The sequence below is a fragment of the Xyrauchen texanus genome, chromosome 44 (assembly GCF_025860055.1).
Source record: "Xyrauchen texanus isolate HMW12.3.18 chromosome 44, RBS_HiC_50CHRs, whole genome shotgun sequence".
Classification (NCBI taxonomy): domain Eukaryota; kingdom Metazoa; phylum Chordata; class Actinopteri; order Cypriniformes; family Catostomidae; genus Xyrauchen; species Xyrauchen texanus.
In genome coordinates, this window is record NC_068319.1 from 6,013,567 (window position 1) to 6,035,972 (window position 22,406).

Here is a 22,406-nt window from a genome sequence, read left to right on the forward strand (position 1 = left end):
AAAGATTTCAGAATGTTAGTGAATAAGGCCAATCGGTAAATGTTAAACCACTCACTGCTTCAAAAGTATAGTCACAAGAGGAAAACAATATGAGTTAACATGATTTAAGTGTGATAAAAATCACTTTCTAACCTTTCTGTGTAAAGTTATGACCAATTTTACAACTTCATTTCCATGACGATAACGCTGGAAACCCAAAAAGACAATTTAAACAACTCAAATTAAACAAAAGTTTTAACAGAAGAACTTAATACAATTTTAAGTTTTACATTTCTGCTTTTAAAACCTCAACATTTTGGCCCCATTTACTTCTATTGTAAGTGCTTCACTGTAACCTCAATTGTTTTTGTTTTTTTTAGAAAAGGAAGGATGAGTCAAAAATATATTTTGTGTAATAACATTAAGCCACAAATGCTATTGATTGAGCATAACTTGTGTTGAAACCTGAATATTATTTTAGTATGCAGATGTTGTCATATTTAAGGGAATAGTTCACCCAAAAATGAAAATTCTCTCATCATTTACTCATCCTCATGCAATCCAAGATGTGTATGACTTCCTTTCTTCTGCTGAACACAAGCGAAGATTTATAAAAAATATCTCATCTCTGTATTTCCATACAATGCAAACAAATGGTGGACAGAACTTTGAAGGTCCAAAAATCACATAAAGGCAGCATAAATCTAATCCAGTGGTTAACTCTATATCTTCAAAAGCGATATGATAGTTGTGGGTTAGAAACAGATCAATATTTAGGCTCAGTCCTTTTTTAAATATAAATTCTCCTTCCTGCCCAGTAGGTGGTGATATGCACAAAGAATGTGAATCGCCAAAAACAAAAGAAGAAGAATGTGGAAGTGAAAGGGAAAGTGGAGATTTACATTTAAAAAAGCACTTAAATATTGATCTGTTTCTGACCCACACCTATCATATTGCTTCTGAAGATATTACTTTAACCACTGGAGCACACTTTATGTGCTTTTTGGATTTTCAAAGTTCTGCCCTCCATTCACTTGCTTTGTATGGACCTACAGAGCTGAGATATTTTTGTTTGTTCAGCAGAAGATCGAAAGTCATTCACATCTGGGATGGCATGAGGGAGAGTAAATGAGAGAATTTTCATTTTTGGATTAACTATCCCTTTAAATTGAGATTGTAATTACCTCCACCTCAAGTTGTGCCTAACAACACCCCTTAATAACAAGTTCTGCATTGTTTTTATTTGTTTTTTGTTGTTGTTGTTTTTGCATTACGTTTAGCTCTTTGTCATTCTCATGTAAATATAATATAAAGCAGCCCTGCCCACTGATAGCAGTGCAAAAATGTGTACCAAAGTAAGAACAGGTGTGTTCAACAGGATTGAAGAAGTGAAGAACAAGATGGGTGTCACCAAATAGGCAATTTATCACAAGCAGAAAGACATGTAATCTTCACAGACTTCAAGCATTTATTCAAGTGATCACAGGATGTTGAATGGATGTGTTATAATCACTTGCCGTCTCCTATGGCATCAAAACATGGCGAAAATCTCCTTCACTGAACAGGAGAAGGTGTCGACTCCTCTCTGGTGTGTGAGCTGAATGTAAATATGCAAAAAGTGGAGTCATTTGCAATCAGCCGGAGGGGCTTACTAATGAAATGAGCCGAGAGTGGAGGCAAGGAAAGAAATCAGCCACCAGGCACAACCCTCATTTTGGTGGAGATATTTCAGTCCAGTGTATGAATCAAAACAGTTTGCTGATGCTGATACCAACAACATTTTAAAAATCAAGCATACTCTCGAAAGTTGAAAGCTAAAATGTATCATTTCTGTCACCAAATGGAAATGCCAAAATAATCATCAAATATTCAAACTGATTCTTTGAAAAACTCCCATCTTCCATTATGCACATTAGCATTAGTGTTTTTTGTGCGATTTGAGCTACAAAAGCACAATTTATGATACAAACGTTGTCATATTTTATTGCTGATTTGAAATATGTTATTTGATAGTGATATAACCTTTCAAGTAGAAAGAGCTGCACTCGTACAACTAGAAAATAGCTGCCCAGAGCCTTTCTGAATATGGCCACTGAGTGACCTGACTTTTTTTAAAGACACTTTTTTGCACAATCATCTTCCCAATAGCATGCATGTAGTGTGCAGACAGAGCTAAATAATTGTGTGTGCAACACCCTGGTGATGGACAGAGCATAAACATCTTAACAGTCATGTAAAAGCGAATGCCAACATTAGCAAGTTTTTCCATAGCTATACCCAGCATGGTAATAAATTGCAGGATTTAGTTAAAGTGTCTCCTTCAGGTAATTGTTTCAGTATGTGGGGAAACACTTAGGTCAGTGCACGTTTTTGGTGGCCCATTTAGGAGTGAACTGGCCCATCCCACCCAAGAACTACTCCACTATCCAAAATGGGGTTGCAGGGTGGCCCAGGTCATTGCTAGATAATTGCTAGTTGGTTTGGCCTAATTCAAAAGAGCCTACCCCCAAGTTTTAATTTTGTGTTTACTTTATATGGATCCTTCAATTAATGATCACAGGAACTTTCCACAAATTTTCATTGTCCGCCAGGTATAAATCATAAGTCTAATTGCTTAGGAAAGTAATAGCAAAACTCTCCCCAACATGGGAAATGATGCAAGGTATCATTCATGTCCATAGCACAAACGGAGCAAGAGGAGTTATGGGCCAAAGTTTAATACATAGGTTTAGGGATTTGAACAAACTCCTAAAGCCAAGTCATGGGCAATAGTAATGGCAAGCAACAGGAATTACCTGAATTTCCTCTGTTAGAGGATCCATGATTTCTGCCTGCATGGAACATCCATGTTGACTGTGTAATACGTTTGATCTTACAGGAACGAGAACACACTTCTTCATGAAGCCTTCATCAGTGCCCTGGAACAAAGACAATATATATATACATATATATATATATTACGGCTGTCAATCGAATTTTTAATCGAATTAATTAAATGGTGTCCCGGTTAATTAATCACGATTAAATCGCATATACAAATATTTGCTGAGAAAGCCCCTCATATAACAATAATTCAATATATAATGATAATACATATTTATATCAATATATAATTATACAAAGCTATCTTTAAATTTTTAAAAATATATATATATATATATATATATATTTATAAAATAAAAAATATTCAGATAATTAAATGCATCACATTCCTGTAGCAGAAGAGTTAATCATTGATAAGACAATACAAAAAGCGGCTTTAGAATACAATGTATTGTTTACTCCATATTATTGATCATAAGTCAATCATTGGCACACAGTTCACAGCAATCCATTTCACAAGTGAATTTGTCAATCAGTTCGAGATTTATTATGAGGGCTTGTTTAAGGACCCGTCAATGAACACATACGTCAGACATGCTCGGGTGCGTTGCGTCATAAACATAAAATGTTTAGTTCACTGTTTCAAGTTAAATATAGTTTAAACGCATCTTGAGATCCCTTAGTTCGGATTTATGCTCCATCAAGTGTTTTGAACGCAAGAACATAACGCATGTTTGTGTAGTTCTGCCTACTGAAGGGTTTTCTTCACTGTATAAACTGTGTGTTGCTCATCCAGCTGAAATTTAACTTACTGCCCTCTGGAGTAAACAGGTGGTACTACAAGCTTGCATTTCTCAAGAAACTTCCTTATCATGGTCCGGAGGCATTGCGATTAATGGCGTAAATTTTTTGAACGTTAAATGTTAAAAGGTATCGCACTGAAATAACACGTTAAATTGACAGCCCTAATATATATATATATATATATAATTTAAATAGTATTTACAAATCATTGTTATACTGCCTTTAATTTATGTTGACTTAAATAAATAAAAAAACATAGTATTACGGTATTTCTTTTTTTATTTTAGTAAAGAAATCTGGAGTCAAAAATAAGAATGACAAAAAATACCTCAAAAGTCAAATGTCTGTACAAATTACATTAATTAGAATTTGAGGTAAAATAATATGAAAATAATGTCACAATGCAAAAAGTCTTAATGGCCCTAAACCAGGCTTAGGTTCCTTTAAGCAAAAAATACATAATTTACTTTCTGTGACCTGGACATGTTTTTGTGAGATTCACCTCTTAGGTCCTTTATTCCATTCTAATCTACTCAACTGCAAAGAGTACAAACAGATTTTTGTAAGATTTTGTTTTTTAAACATTCACCTTGATCTGCTCCCAGCTCCAGCCATCCTGGATGGTCTCAGAATGTTGAAGAAAGAGCTGGCAGCAAAGCTGGAAGGTCCTCTCATCCAGGTAACACGTAACTGATGCAGAATTTCTCTTATCTGCCATCTGGACCGAAAATGAAGTACATATAAATAGCTATTAATTGAAGATCTCTTTAACTTCACTTTCCAAAATGAATATAACATTTACCATAAAACAGCTTTCGCAACCCATTTAACTTCTGTAATATTCAGTTTTTCTTAGTGAAACAGGATATTCAACGAGAAAAAAGAGATGTAAGGAGGGTCTTGAATTTATCGATTGGAAATGGACTGGATCAGGAAACGTAGCCTTTATATGACGTCATCTCTAAAGGAAATTTTCACAGGTGGAGCAAGTTATTACATTATGTTATGTATTATTATAATTTTTTTTTATTGTTTGTAATAACCTGCACCAATAAATCGATCACAATAAGAACAGGAAGGTATATTAAGAAAGTAAATTTGGTCCATTTTGATTTCAGGTTTTTCGACAAATCTGCATGTAGATTTGGAATTGCTTGCCGAAAACAAATTCCATCACAACTTTTAGTTCTTGGAACACAACAGCGGCTCTGGCATCAATTACTCCAGAGGAAACAGTTGAGTCGCTAAGTGGCCCTTTCCTGACCGTGCCTCTTTCACCCCTTCTGCATGAACAAGCAGAAATGAGAAACATCAAACAAACCCATTTATTCACATCTTCACAGATTAGCCGGTTTAGTGAATATTTGAAACCGAAAACTAAATGGACACAACATGGCTTGATTAATTATAGGGTGTGAAGTAAATACAGTGCACACACACTTGACTGGACCTGCCGTGTCTGTGCCTTTACCCATGATTCTAGCAAGAGGAAAATAACGGATTTTATTTTTCATTAAACCTGAAAATAAATGTAACGTTTTACGATTCTGACCAATTTAAAACAAAGAAAAATGATGACGTAACCTAGAATATTTAGACAAGTACTTGTTCAAATGGATTTTTCAATTAGCGATTCTTAAACTGAATGTTCAATATTTTGTTGCATCCTTGTAAAATGTACTAATTTACTATGTGACTGTAAATATTATTAATCTTCAACTTTGCCCTCCAAATATCAGGTAATGGACCATTAAGTCTGATTGCAGTTTCCACTGGCACTAAAGGTCTATCCTATTCAGGTCTTTACAATTTAAGTGCATCATTTATGTGGCACTGGAATCATCAAATGTAATTGCAAAAATATAGACTGTTCAAACAGGTTTACCAAACAAAGAGACACAGTGTTACAGTGTTCTGGGAAATCTACCTTTGCATAGGAATATTCCGGGTTCAAAACAAGTTACGTTCAATTGTGGCATAATGTTGATTACCAAAAAATAATAATTTCAACTCATCTCCTAAAATCCTAAAATCACAAATAACTCTGAAAGTTAATGGGGCCAATTTAAGCTTATAATTTTATTAAAGCACTTACATTGATTCAACTGTTCAAACTTGTGTATTTTTGAGCTGTAAAGTTGTTCAAATTGTCGTTTTTACAGTCATTTTAGGGTTTGTTGACATTATATCGTCAACAAAAAGCATGAAGTTCTAAAATTGGCTATTATTTTGCACAGAAAATGTTGGTATGTGATATTATACTCTAAAATCATGTTAATATGCATATTGTTTATATCTTGTGGCTACACTTTTGAAATAGTGAGTATTTTAACGTTTACGGATTGGGCCCCATTCTTTTCCATAGTAAGTGACTCACTGTAACCCAGATTTTGACTTTTCCCCCACAAAAGCTTCTGTCGAAAACAAATACTGTCGATTGAGCTTAATTTGAAACGGTATTTTATTGAAACTGGAATGTTCAATACAAGTTAAGCTCAAGCAACAGTATTTGTGGCATAATGTTGATTACCACAAAATTAACTTTGACTTCTTTTCTTTTTAAAAAGAAGCAAAAATCTGGGTTACAGTGAGGAACTTACAATGGAAATGAATGGGGCCAATCCGTAAACGTTAAAACGAAGAAGAGCCACAAGACATAAACAATATGCATGTTAACATTTTAGTGTGATAAAATCACTTATTAACTTTTTCTGTGTAAAGTTATAGCCAATTTTACAACTTCTTTACCATTATGACGTAATGTCAACAAACCCTAAAATGACTATAAAAATGACGATTTAAACAACTTTACATCTCAAATAATACTTGAGTTTTATTAAAAGAATAACTTCTGTAAGCTTCACATTTCAACCCTCCAAAATTGGCCCCATTCACTTCCATTATAAGCGCCAACATTAAGAAAAGGAGGGACGAGTCAAAATTATTTTTGTGGAAATCAACATTACGCCACAAATTCTGTCGATTGAGCTTAATTTGCATTGAACCCGGAATATTCCTTTAAGCTTGAATAGTAAAAACTCTTTAAACATCACACACACACACACACACACACACACACACACACACACACACACACACACACACACACACACACACACACACACACACACGCCACCACCTTTAAACTCTGACTAAACATCATGGTAAATCATTCAGTACCACAACAATTTGCCAAATGCCAAAATAAGACTTCAATGCCATTAAAGACTATTTTATTCTTTTAATCAAGTTTCTCAAAGCATTAGTTTTGTCAAACAGATAAGAATGAGTTTTCCCAAATACCCAGATAACTTAAAGGAACGTCTCACATAAGATACATACAGTTTACACTCGATATTTGCATGAAAACTCAAGTATGAGAACAACCTTCTGAACTGTATAGTCTGTATCAGTTCTAGAGTTTCTGAAACGTGTTTTCAGGGAACACTCTTTAGCAGAACACATTTCATAAAGCGTTATATATTGCATCTTATTGGAGTTGAGCTCGAATACTACAGTAGACAGTCTGAGCATCAGTGACATCTCGTGCCACTTCAACCATGAGCAGCACTCAAGAGTCGCTATTTATAAAGTCACTAAGGTTGCTGTGGTAACTGGAATACACAATATGTTACTTTGTTGTTATTTCTATAACGCCGATTGTCTGACATGTTACACTGTTACAGCGTGACTTTGAGCTGTCATAAAGTGCGCAAACTGCTCTATCGTTCTCTGTCTTACCATGATCTCACACGGCAACTTCCGGGATCCTGAGCGCGGAGGGGGTGAAACGGAACAGCCAATATTATTCGGCACAGCCGGTTTCAAGCCGCCCACTCTGAAAAAATAAGAAAGAAAAAAAAAGAAAGCACAGCGCAGACATTAGAGGACAGCGAGCAGTTAAAACGTTCGCCAAAATAACAAACACAGCTGGTGAGAGAAAAGAACAACGTCCACAATGGGGAAGTTTCAAATGAACTAAAGTCTATTGACACATTTGGTTTGATAAATCCAGTTGTCATTTTCCTTTTATTGTTATTATTACATAGAACAGGCAGTCTTGTGGTACTCTAGCTGCAGTAAATCCACATTTGTGTATTTAAAAGTGTGTGTGTGTGTGCGTGTGTGTGTGTGTGTGTGTATGTGTGTGTGTATGTGTGTGTGTGTGTGTGTGTGTGTGTGAGCGTGTATTTATCACTTTGTGGGGACCAAAAATGTATCACTTTGTGGGGACCTTATCCCCATAAGGATAGTAAAACCCGAAATTTTTGACCTTGTGGGGACATTTTGTCGGTCCCCATAAATTATGTTTTTTGAAAAGGTAAAAATGCAGAAACTTTTCTGTGAGGGTTAGGTTTAGGGGTAGAGTTAGGTTTAGGGGATAGAATATAAAGTTTGTACAGTATAAAAACCATTATGTCTATGGAAAGTCCCCATAAAACATGGAAACACAACATGTGTGTGTGCGCGTGTGTGTGTGCGTGTGTGTGTGTGTGTGTGAAAGTGGGCATTTGGGGGATAAAACAGGACAAAACAAGGACCCTCGAGGGTCTTCCAATGTCATTACATGATTCAGTCATTTTTTTTATTTAATGGTATTCGATGCAACTTGGAGAAGACAACCTTTATTTTTCCTAGTTAGTTTACATAGCTGAATGTTATTTGTAACATAAAAATCGTACAGGATGTACAATTAATAGGATTTTATACATGAATCTATATTTGTGCTAAATAGGTACAAATGGACTTTAATCGTGGGGAACGATCTAACCCATAAAGAAATGAATTATAATTTTAAAACATACTGTATATATATATATATATAAATATGATTATATATATCCTGATATCTTAGGGTTTAAACCATGTATTCTGAAGCAATCCTATCGGTTTTGGGTGAGAACAGACCAAAATATAACATGTTTTGTTATGTCTTGCCATTGCCATCTCTAGGCTTGATCATGATTTCAAGCTTGATTATACTCCCTAGTGCTTGGCATGCAGAGCGCTGGATGGCGCTAGGAAGAGTAATTGAGCTTACAATTATGAATGCCAAGAAGACAGGTGCTACATTTTGGTCTATTTTCACCCAAAACCAATTGGATCACTTCAGAAGACATGGATTAAACCACTGGTGATGCATGGATTACTTACATGCTGCCTTTATGGGCTTTTTAGAGCTTCATCATTCACTTGCATTGTATAGACCTACAGAGCTCTTCTAAAAATCTTCCTTTGTGTTCTGCGGAAGAAAATAAGTCATACACATCTGGGATGGCACGAGGGTGTGTAAATGACTGTATGAGAACATACAAATTTTCGGTTAACAATTCCTTTAAAGCAGAAGTGTGTAACTTTTTGGTGTTAAAATACTTTTTCCTTTCGCATCTTAATATGCAGAGACAACTATAACAAAGCTATTTGTAGGTTAATAATTAAACACTGTGTCTTTGTGGTGCTATAAAAATTCCTCCATTTGTTTTGAGCAACCTGTCCAGCCCAACAAAACAACATGGACTCAACCAACGAAATTGGACCATTTTACTCATTCATTAAGTCAATGAACCTAAATGTCAGTGTTAAGTCCAAGCTGACACAAACAAAAAAAGTGCACGTTATTGAAAAACCCATACTGATCGATTATTGATTCTGAATATTATGGGGGATGCGTTTCCTTCCATTTCTATGGGGTTACGGGACTTTTGGTTGGCTACTTTAGTTGTAGATGGTCTAATATATCCATTTGTCTGCAAACGTATTTGTTATCTTTACAGCCCAGTTTTAAATTTGATCCTTTAAATGTGACAAGATTAAAACAGAGGTACAATACAATCATGTGTTGTTTTACTATCCCCCCATTTATTAAATTTTTAGAGGAATAAACATACTTTACACTAAACATAACTGTTATATATGAGTAGGCCTAATATGAAGAGATATGCACGTGTGCATGGATCAAATAATGTTATTTCTATCAATAGTACAGTATATAAGATCCAAAGAATCCGTTCCACATTTGCCATTTCACTTTAAATTTGGTCAGTGACAGTAGAGGGTGTGATTGCTTGTGAGAGGAACAGCCAGTTGTTTAAAATCCCTCTCAGTACTGTTTCAAATTCCCCTCAGTGCTGGGTAAAACGAAGTGTGTATGTGTGTGTGTGTGTGTTCCACAGGCAGAGTGCAGGAGATAAGAAAGGGGTTGTGTTTCTATTGGGGCGTGGCCGAGGAACTGTCACTCACGCTAGTTACCCAACATAATGGGCGTTCCCTCTCTCCGCTCGGACCAATGAAAAGAATCGCTCCTGTAGTCACCATGGTGACGGGGTTGTGTCCGGGGAGGCTGTGATGGGTTGACAGGTGCGTGACAATCGGAGCTCTCTGCAAGCATGTACGCCAAAGGCAAGAGTAACAACGTACCGTCCGACAGCCAAGCGAGGGAAAAGTAAGTTTTATTTATGAGGGGGGCAAATCTCTATAATGAAGCGGGGCGGCCAGACTTTTAACAAGCAGCTGGATACGCTCTGTTCCTCGGATGCTGTGTTGTCTGTGACAGTGCTTGTAGTTCATGCAAGAAAGTTGTTGTCAGTTATCAGTTACGCACTGTTCAAATATCTTGCGTCTAATTAACGCGACGTGTCGTTTTTTGGAAATGTATAGCACGCGCAGAAGTTAAGGGGTGCATTGCGAGGATTAAACTTTATCATGTACAGTGGACTTAAAGAGAGTCAATCTTGTGCATGCATCAGTAAACGCATACGTTCATGTAAATTAGCATGCGTTGTGAAGCCACGTGTAAGGCAAGCTCTTAATGCATTTCTGAAGACATCTCGTTGTATTGGATAAAGGTGAGTACAGAAGGAGTGTTTTTGGCTTTAAAATATGGATTACATGTACCCAAGGCATGTTTTAAATCCACATTTCAATCAGCCAGGTAAGCGGCAGCACGAGAAGACGAAACAAACAACTCAATTCGTAGCGATTTATTATTTTAAAAAGTGAACTATTGTTGCGTAATAGTTCTGTGCGCTCGCGGGAGAGAAGCGCGCGAGAATAGAATAGCGCCTGATTGACGTTCCCGCATGAAAAGTTCCATCTCACAGGCTGGAAGTTTCACGCTGGAACGTCAACCATACTCTTTCTATTCTGTACTCGTGAAGCCCGTCGCACACAGACACCTTTTCTTGTTTTGTAGTAGTTTTTCTTCACAATTTTGTAACTATTTTTGACAGCGCGCGACTCAACGCTTGTCAATGTGGCTATATCATAGAAGGATGTCTAGAGCACCTAAATGTTCTGTGGTGGACGTTTTATTAAGCATCTTCCAAAACCCCTTTACCATGACGATATTAAAGGCTAGTCTGTATACTATAGAAATATGACATATTAAAGTGTATATATGGGCTAGATGTGGAGATATGTGAATCATGACTGAGATGACATGGATCTGTAAACGTTTATTTGGACATGTGATGTGACGTGTCAGAAATATGTATGTACTTCCTCGCAGATTGATTTCCAATATTCTTAAAATATTTGACTTTTCGCAAATCTGTCTTGGTTTTCATCTTTTAGTGCAATCTTTTTGAACATCTTTAGAACCCACATTTTGTTGTGTTCCTGCAGTGAAGTCTTGTCTTGAAGTAATTAGCTATTATTGCAGTTTCATTCAGGCCAGTGTCTTATGGGACATGTGTAGACTTGTGGTTTTTGACAAAAACTCTCCAATATTAGATTTGAGCTGGAGAAAGCAGTTTTGCTGGTTATGAGAAGTTCTAACTGCATCTCGCCTTTTCTAAATGAAAATTTCTGCCGCTTGTGGTTATTTTATTCTTAAAGGGAAAGTTCACCCAAAAATGAAAGTTCTCTCATCAATTACTCACCCTCAAGCCAACCCATATGTGTATGACATTCTTTCTTTCGCTGAAAACAAACAAACATTTTTAGAAGAATATTTCAGCTCTGTAGGAACTTTCAATGCAAGTGAATGGTGACCAGAACTTTGAAGGTTTAAAAAGCACATAAAGGCAGCATAAATGTAATCCATATGACTCAAGTGGTTAAATCTATGTCTTGATCATAGTGGTCAGTATGATCAGTATGGGTGAGAAACAGATCAGTATTTAGTCCTTTTATTTACTATAAATCTCCACTTAAACTTTCACATTCTTCTTTTGTTTGTGGTGACTCGCATTATATGTGCATATCCCCACCTAGTGAGTAGAATTTATAGTAAAAAGGGACTTTAATATTGATCTGTTTCTCACCCAAACCTATCAAATCACTTGAGAAGACATGGATTAAACCACTGGAGTCATAAGGATAACTTTTATGCTGCCTTTATGTCCTTTTTATGACTTCAAAGTTCTGGCGACCTTTCACTTGCATTGTGAGGACCTACAAAGCTGAGATATTCTTCTAAAAATCTTTGTTTTTGTTCTACAGAAGAAAGAAAGTAATAAGCATTTGAGATGGTACGAGGGTGAGTAAATAATGAGAGAATTTTCCACTTTTAATTAACCCTTTAAGAACAAAGTATACTTGGAATGACGCAACGGTAAGTGTCAGTGGACATGTGATGCAAATTTTATCATCAGCAGAGTGCTCATGCACTAAACGTGTGTGGCATGATTTTTCTGACCATGCAGTATGTGCAAGCACCTGGAATTATTTAAACTAATTAGTGGGTTCACAAGGTGGCAACACTCATAGTTATGCCGTTGCTGTCACGAAGAAGCACTAGAATGTTTTTTTTACTGCCGCTAAACAACAGGAGATGCATGTAGAAACAACTACAAATGTGAAGGAGATACCTGCATTTGTGTAACTTGAGTCTGAAGGTATATAAAGACATCTTTATGGGTCTAAATGCCTGAAGAGAAATAGTCCATTATCTCATTGTAGTCGTAGCACTCTTGTGCCAACTGCTTGTGTATGCACGTACAGTCAAATTAAGTATACTTTGAAAGGCTAGCGTTTGACTGTACGCAGACGTTAAGCATTCCCATCAAAACCGATATTTTGGGTTTTAGTTTTATCAACTAGCCTATATCTGTAAATTGTCATTTTGGTCTTTAAAAAAATATGTACAGCGACTTTAAAGACATACAGAGTCATTACACTGGCTGGACCCACGTTTCCTACATGAGCGTGACAGCTCAATATGTCAGAGCTGTACATGGGCTAATGGATGTGCCACGGCTCCGTCAACGGTGTTCTTTTTAGTTGATTAAATACATAATGCCTAAACATAGCTAAATTATTTTGTCTGTAATGAACAATGTCAACAGCATGTTTTTTGAATGGACTTCCTATGCATTGGCTGACGGTGCATTTAAGGGTTAGTTCACCAAAAAATGAAAATTGTATCATCATCTACTCACCCTCATGCATCCCAGATTTGTATGGCTTTATTTCTTCTGCAGAACACAAAAGAGATTTTTAGAAGAATATTTCATCTCTGTAGGTCCATACAATGCAAGTGAATGGTGAACAGGTCTTTGAAGCTCCAAAAAGCACATAAAGGCAGCAAAAAAGTAATCCATATGACTGCAGTGGTTGAATCCTTGATTTAGCAATCTAATTGATTTTGGGTGAGAACAGACCATAATGTAAATCCTTTTTCACTGTACATCTCGCCATTGCAGTCTTAAGGTGCGTTAAAGAGTTCAAGACACTTCCAGTGCTAGATGGAGCTATATAAGGGGTCATCTAGCTTTAAATCATGACTGCCAATGAGACTGCAGATATCACATGTTATAGTGAAAAAGGAGTTATTTTTTGGTCTGTTCTCATTCAAAACCAACTGGGTTGCATCAGAAGACGTGGATTAAACCACTGGAGTCATATGGAAAGTTCAAAGTTTTGGTCACCATTCACTTGCATTGTAAGGACCTACAGAGATAAGATATTCTTTTAAAAGTATTATTTTTTTCTGCAGAAGAAAGACAGTCATAAGCATTTGGGATGCCATGCGGGTGAGTAAATTATGAGAGAATTTTCATTTTTGGGTGAACTATCCCTTTAATGGAACAGTGAAATCCTAATGAAAGTTTGACTCAAATGAGACTTTCATGGATGCAAGAGGGAATTTTGTATCTACATGTTGTCTCTCTGATTAAAAAACTTTACGCATAATAAACACAGATCAAACCTATATTTAGAAAACAGACTGTATGCTCACTAAAATCTTAAATGGGTTGATATCATCTGATAAAACAATGTCTGCCTCTCTTTGAAAAGTAAAACATCCTCTGCATCAGACAGATACAAATATGCCATTGACAGATCAAGTGTTGTTTAAAGTGACAAAGGGTGGAAGCTTTGCACAGAATGGCATAATGCTTTATTTGATAGAAAGTGCAAAATCAGACAGTTCTGTTTTAACACTTAAGCTGTTTGAATTTGACAACTACACTATATGGTGTTGTAGCACTGGCGGGTTTAAAGAGGTAGTGGCTTTGAGAGGATCACAGGGCCTTTTATCTCTCCTCTTGAAAGAAAAGTGGACGAGTGGTTAACTGTCAAGGAGGATGGTTTGTATGATATGACTGAGGGAAAAAAGGGAAAAACTCAAAGCTGATGTCCCAGCAGCTTGAAGAGCATGCGTTGCATGAAATTAGTGTTCTGTTTTATTGATGACGGAAGTTACGTATTTAACTTTGCGGAAACTACCTTGGCTTCCAAACGAACACACGTAACTGTCACGAATGGTGTGGAAGCTGGACAAGACAGACGAGAGGTGCGGATCCAAAAGCGGTTTTATTAAATAATAGAGGAACACAAGACACTGGAACAAATTAAAGGTCCACGATGGGAAAATTAAATAAACACATGAACACGAAACATCCACGAACGATCAAACAAGGGAACAAGAGCAGGCATAAAACATTGGAAACATGGAACATCAACTACAACGACCGACAAGGGAATGGAGGAACAAACAGGGTTTAAATACACAAGGACACAATAAAGACTAAACGAGACACAGGTGAGAACAATGATGAGTGCAGGCAGTAGGGAGGCCGGGAATTGACAGTGAGACTCAGGGTGGACAACAGGGAAAACGTGACATGGAACAGGATCGGTGACGGGTGAAATGGAAAACACGGAGCAGACCACACGGAAACATGACATAAACGTGATGGGTGAAACAGAGAACATAGGGCAGACAACACAGGAACGTTACATAGCCCCCCCTCAAAAGGACCGGATTCTAGACGGTCCTAAGAAGAGACAGAATAGAAAAAATAAACAAATGTTCAAAGAGAGGGGGGCTGGACAAGGGGGAAAACAGACAGACCAAAGGGGCCACAAGGGACACAAAGACGAACTAAGGAGGCACAAGGGACACAGAGACAGACCATGGGGAAAAAAGGGGCAAATAGGCAGTCCACGGGGCACAAGGGGCAATTAGGCAGTCCATGGGGGCACAAAGGGCAGACAGGTAGACCTGGGAGGCCGAGAGGGCAGGCAAGCAGTCTCTGGGGGTGTGTTAAGGGGACCGGGTCCGGTGGCCTGGGGGGCGTCCACCGGGTAGGGACAGGTTTAGGAGGCCAGGGAGGTATCGACCGGGCAAGGACAGGTTTGGGTGGCCCAGGAGCTGGCCACAAGGCAAGGGCCGGTTCAGGGGGCCTGGGAGGTGGCCACAGGACAGGGACAGGTCTAGGAGGTCTGGGAGGTGGCCACAGGACAGGGACAGGTCTAGGAGGTCTGGGAGGTGGCCACAGGACAGGGACAGGTCTAGGAGGTGGCCATCGGACAGGGACAGGTCCCGGGGGCGAAGCTGAGAGGGGCTCTGGAGACGAAGCTGAGGGAGGCTCTGGGGCCTCAGGAGGCGGAGCTGAGGGAGACTCACGAGATGGAGCTGAGGGCGGTGGCGCCGTAGGCAGCTCTAGAGGCGGAGGCCTGGAAGGCTCTGGAAGCGAAGCTGAGGGAGGCTCTGGAGTCTCAGGAGGCGGAGCTGAGGGAGGCTCTGGAAGCTCAGGAGGCAGAGCTGAGGGAGGCTCTTGAGGCTCAGGCGGCAGAGCAGAGGAAGGCTTAGGAGGCGGAGCCGAGGAAGGCTCAGGAGGTGGAGCTGAGGAAGGTTGCGCCGTAGGAGGCTCTAGAGGCGAAGCCCTGGAAGACTCTGGAGGTGGAGCCGAGGGTGTTGGCGCCGTAGGATTCTTTAGAGGCGGAGCCCTGGAAGGCTCAGGAGGCGGAGCAGAGGAATTCGGCGCCATAGGAGGCTTTAGAGTCTCTGGGTGAGGAGCCGTAGGAGGCTCGGGAGGCAGAGCTGTAGGAGGCTCTGGAATCTCTGGGTGAAGAGCCGTAGGAGGCTCTGGAGGTGGAGGCCTGGAAGGCTCTGGAGGTGGAGCCGTAGGAGGCTCGGGAGGCAGAGCCGTAGGAGGCTCGGGGAGAAGAGCCGTAGGAGGCTCAGGAGGCGGAGCCCTGGAAGTCTCGAGAGGCGGAGCCCTGGAAGGCCCGAGAGGATTGAGAGGCTTGAGGGGCGGAGCCCTAGAAGACTCGAGTGACTTGAGAGGCGGAGCCCAGGGAGGCTCGAGGGGCTCGAAAGGCTGGAGGGGCGGAGTCCTGGAAGGCTCGAGAGGCCCGAGAGGTGGAGCTCTGGGAAGCTCGGAGGGCGGAGCTCTGGAAAGCTCGGGAAGCTCGGAAGGCAGAGTTCTGGGAAACTCGGAAGGTGGAGCTATGGAAAGCTCGGAAGGCGGAGCTCTGGAAGGCTCAGAGGGCGGAGCTCGGGAGGCAGAGCTCTGGAAAGCTCGGGAGGCGGAGCTCTGGAAATCTCAGGAAGCTCGGAAGGCGGAGCTCTGGAAAGCTCGGAAGACGGAGCTCTGGAAAGCTTGAGAGGCTTGAGGGGTGGAGCCCTGGGAGGCTCGAGAGGCAGGGCTCTGGGAAGCTCGGGAGGCAGAGCTCTGGAAAGCTCGGAGGGCGGAGCTCTGGAAAGCTCGAGAGGCCTGAGAGGCGGAGCCCTGAAAGGCTCGAGGGGCTTGAGAGGCAGAGCCCCAGGAGGCTCGGGAGGAGGAGCCCCAGGAGGCTCGGGAGGAGGAGCCCCAGGAGGCTCGGGAGGAGGAGCTCTGGAAAGCTCGAAGGGCGGAGCTCTGGAAAGCTCGGGAGGCGCTGGCTCTTGGACGGTCATGGCTACTGGCGCTGGCTCAGGGACGGTCGAGGCTTCAGGCGCTGGCTCAGGGACGGTCGAGGCTTCAGGCGCTGGCTCAGGGACGGTCGAGGCTTCAGGCGCTGGCTCAGGGACGGTCGAGGCTTCAGGCGCTGGCTCAGGGACGGTCGAGGCTTCAGGCGCTGGCTCTGGGACGGTCGAGGCTTCAGGCGCTGGCTCTGGGACGGTCGAGGCTTCAGGCGCTGGCTCTGGGACGGTCGAGGCTACAGGCGCTGGCTCAGGGACGCAGACCGTGGCTGGCGTGGGCTCTTGCTCGCAGACCGTGGCTGGCGTGGGCTCTTGCTCGCAGACCGTGGCTGGCGTGGGCTCTGGCTCGCAGACCGTGGCTGGCGTGGGCTCTGGCTCGCAGACCGTGGCTGGCGTGGGCTCTGGCTCGCAGACCGTGGGCTGGCGTGGGCTCTGGCTCGCAGACCGTGGCTGGCGTGGGCTCTGGCTCGCAGACCGTGGCTGGCGTGGGCTCTGGCTCGCAGACCGGGCAGGCGTGGGCCAGGAGGCGGAAGCCCGCTCTCCTCCTCCTCCGGCAGATGAAGTGGACCGCGCTGGCTCAGTAGAAAGTGACTGGCGTGGGGTGCGCCGCTGACAGATGGGGCTGGCGTGACAGGAAGCGCCATGGGCGACTGGAGAGTCATCCCTGAGGGGGAGAGGTAGGGTCGTCCTCAGCAACGCCCACGGTTAACGGTGAGCCACAGACCCACAAAGTCACCTCTATGTAGCCGCGACAGAGTCCATTCGCGTTGCTGGTGGCAACCGCTCTCTCAGTGAGGCGTTAAGATTGCCCCGGAAGAAGCACACCAGGGCTGAGTCTGGGAAGTCAGAGACACTCGCCAGCTCGAGGAAGTCACCGACATGATCCTCCACCGGTCGGTCCTCTTGCCGCAGGCAGAGCAGGCGATAGTTGGCTTGCTGAACCGCTGGATCCATTGTGGTCGGTCGTTCTGTCACGAATGGTGTGGAAGCTGGACAAGACAGACGAGAGGTGCGGATCCAAAAGTGGTTTTATTAAATAATAGAGGAACACAAGACACTGGAACAAATTAAAGGTCCACGATGGGAAAATGAAATAAACACACGAACACGTAAACATCCACTGAACGATCAAACAAGGGAACAAGAGCAGGCATAAAACATTGGAAACATGGAACATCAAATACAACGACCAACAAGGGAATGGAGGAACAAACAGGGTTTAAATACACAAGGACACAATAAAGACTAAACGAGACACAGGTGAGAACAATGATGAGTGCAGGCAGTAGGGAGGCCGGGAATTGTGGGAATTGAAGTTTTCTACACAGACAGTGAGACTCAGGGTGGACAACAGGGAAAACGTGACATGGAACGGGATCGGTGACGGGTGAAATGGAAAACACGGAGCAGACCACAGGGAAACATGACATAAACGTGATGGGTGAAACAGAGAACATAGGGCAGACAACACAGGAACGTTACAGTAACTCAGTTTTCAGTCTCTTAACAACAGTGTTTTGCCTAGGATTTTTTTCAGCAGCTGTGCTGTTGTGTGCATGTCCACAAGCCCCGCAACGATGGACCACTATTAACTCGCATTGGTAAAGGAATAGCTTAAAACAGGGGTGTCAAACAAAATTTCTGCCTGGGCCACATCAGGGTTTATTTGTGCCCTTAAAGAGCCAGTTGAAAATGTTGCACCAGCACCTGCTTTGGTAGCACCCATGCATTTACCAGTAATATTGCACATTTTGTGCAATTGCCATGCACATTTGACAGTATAGCATTGATTTTAAGGTTGGGATGCAGATGAAAATTATGATATTAACAGAAATAACATATTAATTGAAACTTGTGAAATGTAATAGTCACGCTCAGAATTTAGCAATGGTGCTGCGCTGCTGCAAAATGCTTACAGGGGAACACTGAACCTCATAGTTTTTGAAAGTATGTGGGAATGGAGAGCATTTTCAAAACACTTCCTTTTCTGTGGAGGCGTAAATGTAGCAAAATTAATATGTTTACAAGTGAAAACATAATAGTCTGCATGTTGCCTTAGGTACTTGAGCGTAAAAATGCATGTTAAGCGTTGCATCTGCATTTGTGTACATGCATAAAGTATGTTTGTACACATTCAGTTTTCTAGCTCAGCTGTGTCTTATGAAGCATTATTTGGTATTTAGCACTTGTCTTTGCTCTTCTTGGAGCTGCGAGCATTTGCAAACATCCAGGTGTGTTTCAGAATGGAGTTTGTGGTTTCACAGTTAATGGTTGTCTGCTTGAAGTGGGTATCTAGCAGGATTTGTTAGTGTTTTTGTATCTGTCTGTTTTGTTTTGTTTTGTCTCTCTCTCTCTCTCTCTGTCTCTCCCTCTCTCTCTGTCTCTCTCCATTTCTCCTCTGCTGATCTTCAGGAGAGCAGGTCTCTTTAATATCTCCATGCATTAATATGCAAACAGTGTGGTCTACACAACGGCACAAGGTTAAGAATGCGTGACGAGCGGAGAGAGAAAGAGGCTCAGATACTGTCAGGGAACTTCGTTTCTCTCCTCCCTGTCACTGTGTGTTTGGGAGTGTTCATTATGGGTGACTGTTGCATGGTGGGGGAACTAGCCTGTGACATGTTATTTTTTCATCTTGGGGACAGGTGGTCAAACTGATCGCCTGTCACACAGGAAGTGCAAAGGGTTGATTTTTGGGTCGGTCTGCTCTGAGAAAATTTTGGTTTTTTTCAACCAGTTAGTTTAAACTGAAATGGGTTTTCCTTTTCTTTGTTATCATGTTTATGTGGATGTTACATGTGGCTGCTAAACTTACTTGGCATATTTGACTTGTTCCATGCGCAGGCCCAGATGAAAGTTTAAAATTTGTAAGTTTTCTGTGCCGATTTTGGGTGAAAATCTGGATAATTCTGATGCTAAAATGAGCATTCGAATTTTGGATGTGTGTCAAGCACTGATGGTGACTTGGGCTAAAACAGGCCAGTGCAATTATACGTGGATGTTTTGATATGCTTTTTAAACAAATGCATCATTAATGTGCAAGGCGCTGAAAAAACAGCAAGACTTGACGAAATGATAAAAGTCATCCGTTGCATTGAAATAGATGGACACATTCAGAGTTAACGCCCCCTTACAAATGAGGTTGTGTCTTGAATATGCCTTGCTCCCCTATCAGTGTCTCGCAGCATAAGCATTAGGTACGTACATACAACTGTATTTAATGAAGCTTGAGTCGGTGGAAGTACTATGGCACCAGTATAGGCTACTGTGCAACACTAATTTAACATAGAACTGTCTATTGTAGCTTTTTTAATTTGACTTTTTTACTTAATATTTGAGCATATGAAATGGCTAAATCTTTTGACTTATAATTTTTTTACAGCCAGATATGTTTTTTGCAATAAACAATAGCTATGGTACTGTGCTGATTAATTTATATTGATTTGTTGCGTCCTCTTGTGGATGTAGGAGACCATGTTGATTTAAAAATCAGATGTCTTTTCGATTTTTCCCCTTACCAGAAATAATGTCTTTAAAATTTGAATATAATTTGAATTTTGGTAATATTTCAGTGCAAACTTCAAATAATTTTTTTCGCCCTGTTGACAGCCCTACAGTACTATAGGATATAGGCAACGTCCACAGTACATTTTCATTTGAAAATGCAAATCCTCGCACCCACACTAGAATGGCATTATTCTCAACCGAAAACTGAGCGTTTAGAAAACGCTGTTCATTTTTGTATACTTTGGAAAATGATGATGTTGTTTGGAAACTGAAAATGAATAGGTGTGGAGGTGGGTATAAACAAATAAAAATGGGTTAAATGAAACTTAGAGTACTACACTCTTATTGGAAGCTGAAAATATGATCAAATTAGCCAAAATATTTAATAAATTAAAACCCAAGAGGAAGTGAATTTGCAGAACTTTGCAAATGTTTGGCATTCAAATTCTGCAAACTTTCAAAATCATTCAGATTTAGCAGAAATTTCTGCAGAGTTCTGTGTGGCAGATTTCATGTAGTTCTGCTCTAAAGTTACTAATTTGTTTCTTAAAAATTTCTGACCATAATCTGAAAGTTGTCTGCTGCGGGTGTCCTCTGCTCGTACCATATAAAGGCTCTTATGAAAGGTCATTTCTATGCTGTAATGGACGACTTTTGCTTATGATTAAATGTCATGACGTGTCATGACGTTGTAAATCTTATCTTGTCTCAGATAATAAGAATAGATAAGCATCAAGCATATCTCATGTGGCCCAAGTTGGGACTGACTTACTTCACTATGTGAAACAGGATGCTTCAAACTTCTCTTCCTGTCTTTTTAAAAAAAAAACATAGTCCTCACTTGAAACCTTTAGGACATTTCCTGTTGTCTTTTCAAGACGTGTTATTGTTTTGACCTGCTTCTAAAACACATAGCTGATTAAGGAAATCACCACTTCGTTTTTAAAACGGGCTTGAACATTTTGCTACCAAATGGATTGCTTTCCCCTGGCCTTTCATTGTTGATGAGAGTTTTTTTAAGCTGTCGGGGGTTTGCGGTCTCTCTGATCACCATCCTGTTATGTTTTTGGATTGTAACTTTTTGAACATTTGGACTAGGCCTTATGGCTGAGTCTGAACTAATTATACATAGGCCTACTCAAATGTAACAATTTGGAGTGAAGACAAGAATTCTCTTGTTTCAGTGACTTGTCACAACGTTGACATCTGCTCTGTTACAGGGCTTTCATTGACTGCTGTTGATGCTACCTCTGGGGGTCACAGGAGGTCATGTAATGGGTTGACAAAGAATGTGGATTTAAATTAAAACAATGCATTCCTATATTTACCTTTACACCGGGTGAAAAAAATCACCTGGTAAACGAAGTAATGTTCTTTTTTAATGTGTGAAATAATACATTGCCAGATTAGTTGTATTTTTAATTAAAGTACATGATAGATTTGGGGTTTTCAAAGGTCAATACCGATAACTATAGAGTTGAGTGTCTGATGGCCAATATAAAGATTATATACAGTATGTGTGATTATAGGCTATGTAATTTAGTTGTAGTAAATAAGATGTACACAAACAGTTTCTGATATACAAATAAATAAATAAACTGACTCAAAAAAGGACAAAAGGAAACAAGTGGTAATGACTCTATTAATCTGCCAAGCAGGAACAGTTATCAACCAATAACATGGTTGGGAACCTGTGAACCATATTTTTAAAAATGTAGAATGATTTGCACAACATTCGGTTCTGTTAACGAACGTGCATTCTTCCACCGATGCGGACGGGACACCATGCTAAAACTGTGACAGCATTTCCTGTGCTACCATTTAGCGGCACAGCAACACCACTACTGAATTAGCTGCGTGAAACATACAATATGACTATTGTAGTCTGATTCCCAAATGTAAAACTCTTTTGAGCCAGTTCTTTTGAATCTACAGTGCAAATCATACTGCGTGACCAGTGTAATCTGATTTCTGAATTAATGACTCTTATTCATTACCACAAAAGATACAGCACTACCGAATAAATGACAATCTAAAACTTTAATTGTTTCTAGTGATGCACCAAAAAGAACATTTTTGTCCGAAACCAAAACCAGCAATTTTGGAGATATGGGGTCGAAAACCAAAAATAATTTTGAGACCGACATTCTGCACATCT

At 40.6% G+C, this 22,406-nt stretch overlaps 2 protein-coding genes across 3 annotated transcripts in view; one reads left to right on the top strand and one right to left on the bottom strand.

Moving 5' to 3' along the window:
* The window catches only part of LOC127636253 (ubiquitin-like-conjugating enzyme ATG10), a 29,742-nt gene extending 22,371 nt beyond the window's left edge, over positions 1-7,371 (bottom strand). For both annotated transcript variants that reach the window (XM_052116695.1, XM_052116696.1), the window contains exons 1-3: positions 7,348-7,371; positions 4,196-4,324; positions 2,775-2,897 (exon numbers count right to left, since the gene is read on the bottom strand). In XM_052116695.1, the coding sequence (XP_051972655.1) occupies positions 2,775-2,897; positions 4,196-4,324; positions 7,348-7,350 (255 nt within the window). In that variant the 5' untranslated portion in view covers positions 7,351-7,371. The remainder of the gene's footprint in view (positions 1-2,774; positions 2,898-4,195; positions 4,325-7,347) is intronic.
* A 2,431-nt stretch (positions 7,372-9,802) lies between these two features.
* The window catches only part of LOC127636613 (single-stranded DNA-binding protein 2), a 90,401-nt gene continuing 77,797 nt past the window's right edge, over positions 9,803-22,406 (top strand). The window contains exon 1 of the mRNA XM_052117258.1: positions 9,803-10,048. Coding sequence (XP_051973218.1) covers positions 9,993-10,048 — 56 coding nt within the window. The 5' untranslated portion in view covers positions 9,803-9,992. The remainder of the gene's footprint in view (positions 10,049-22,406) is intronic.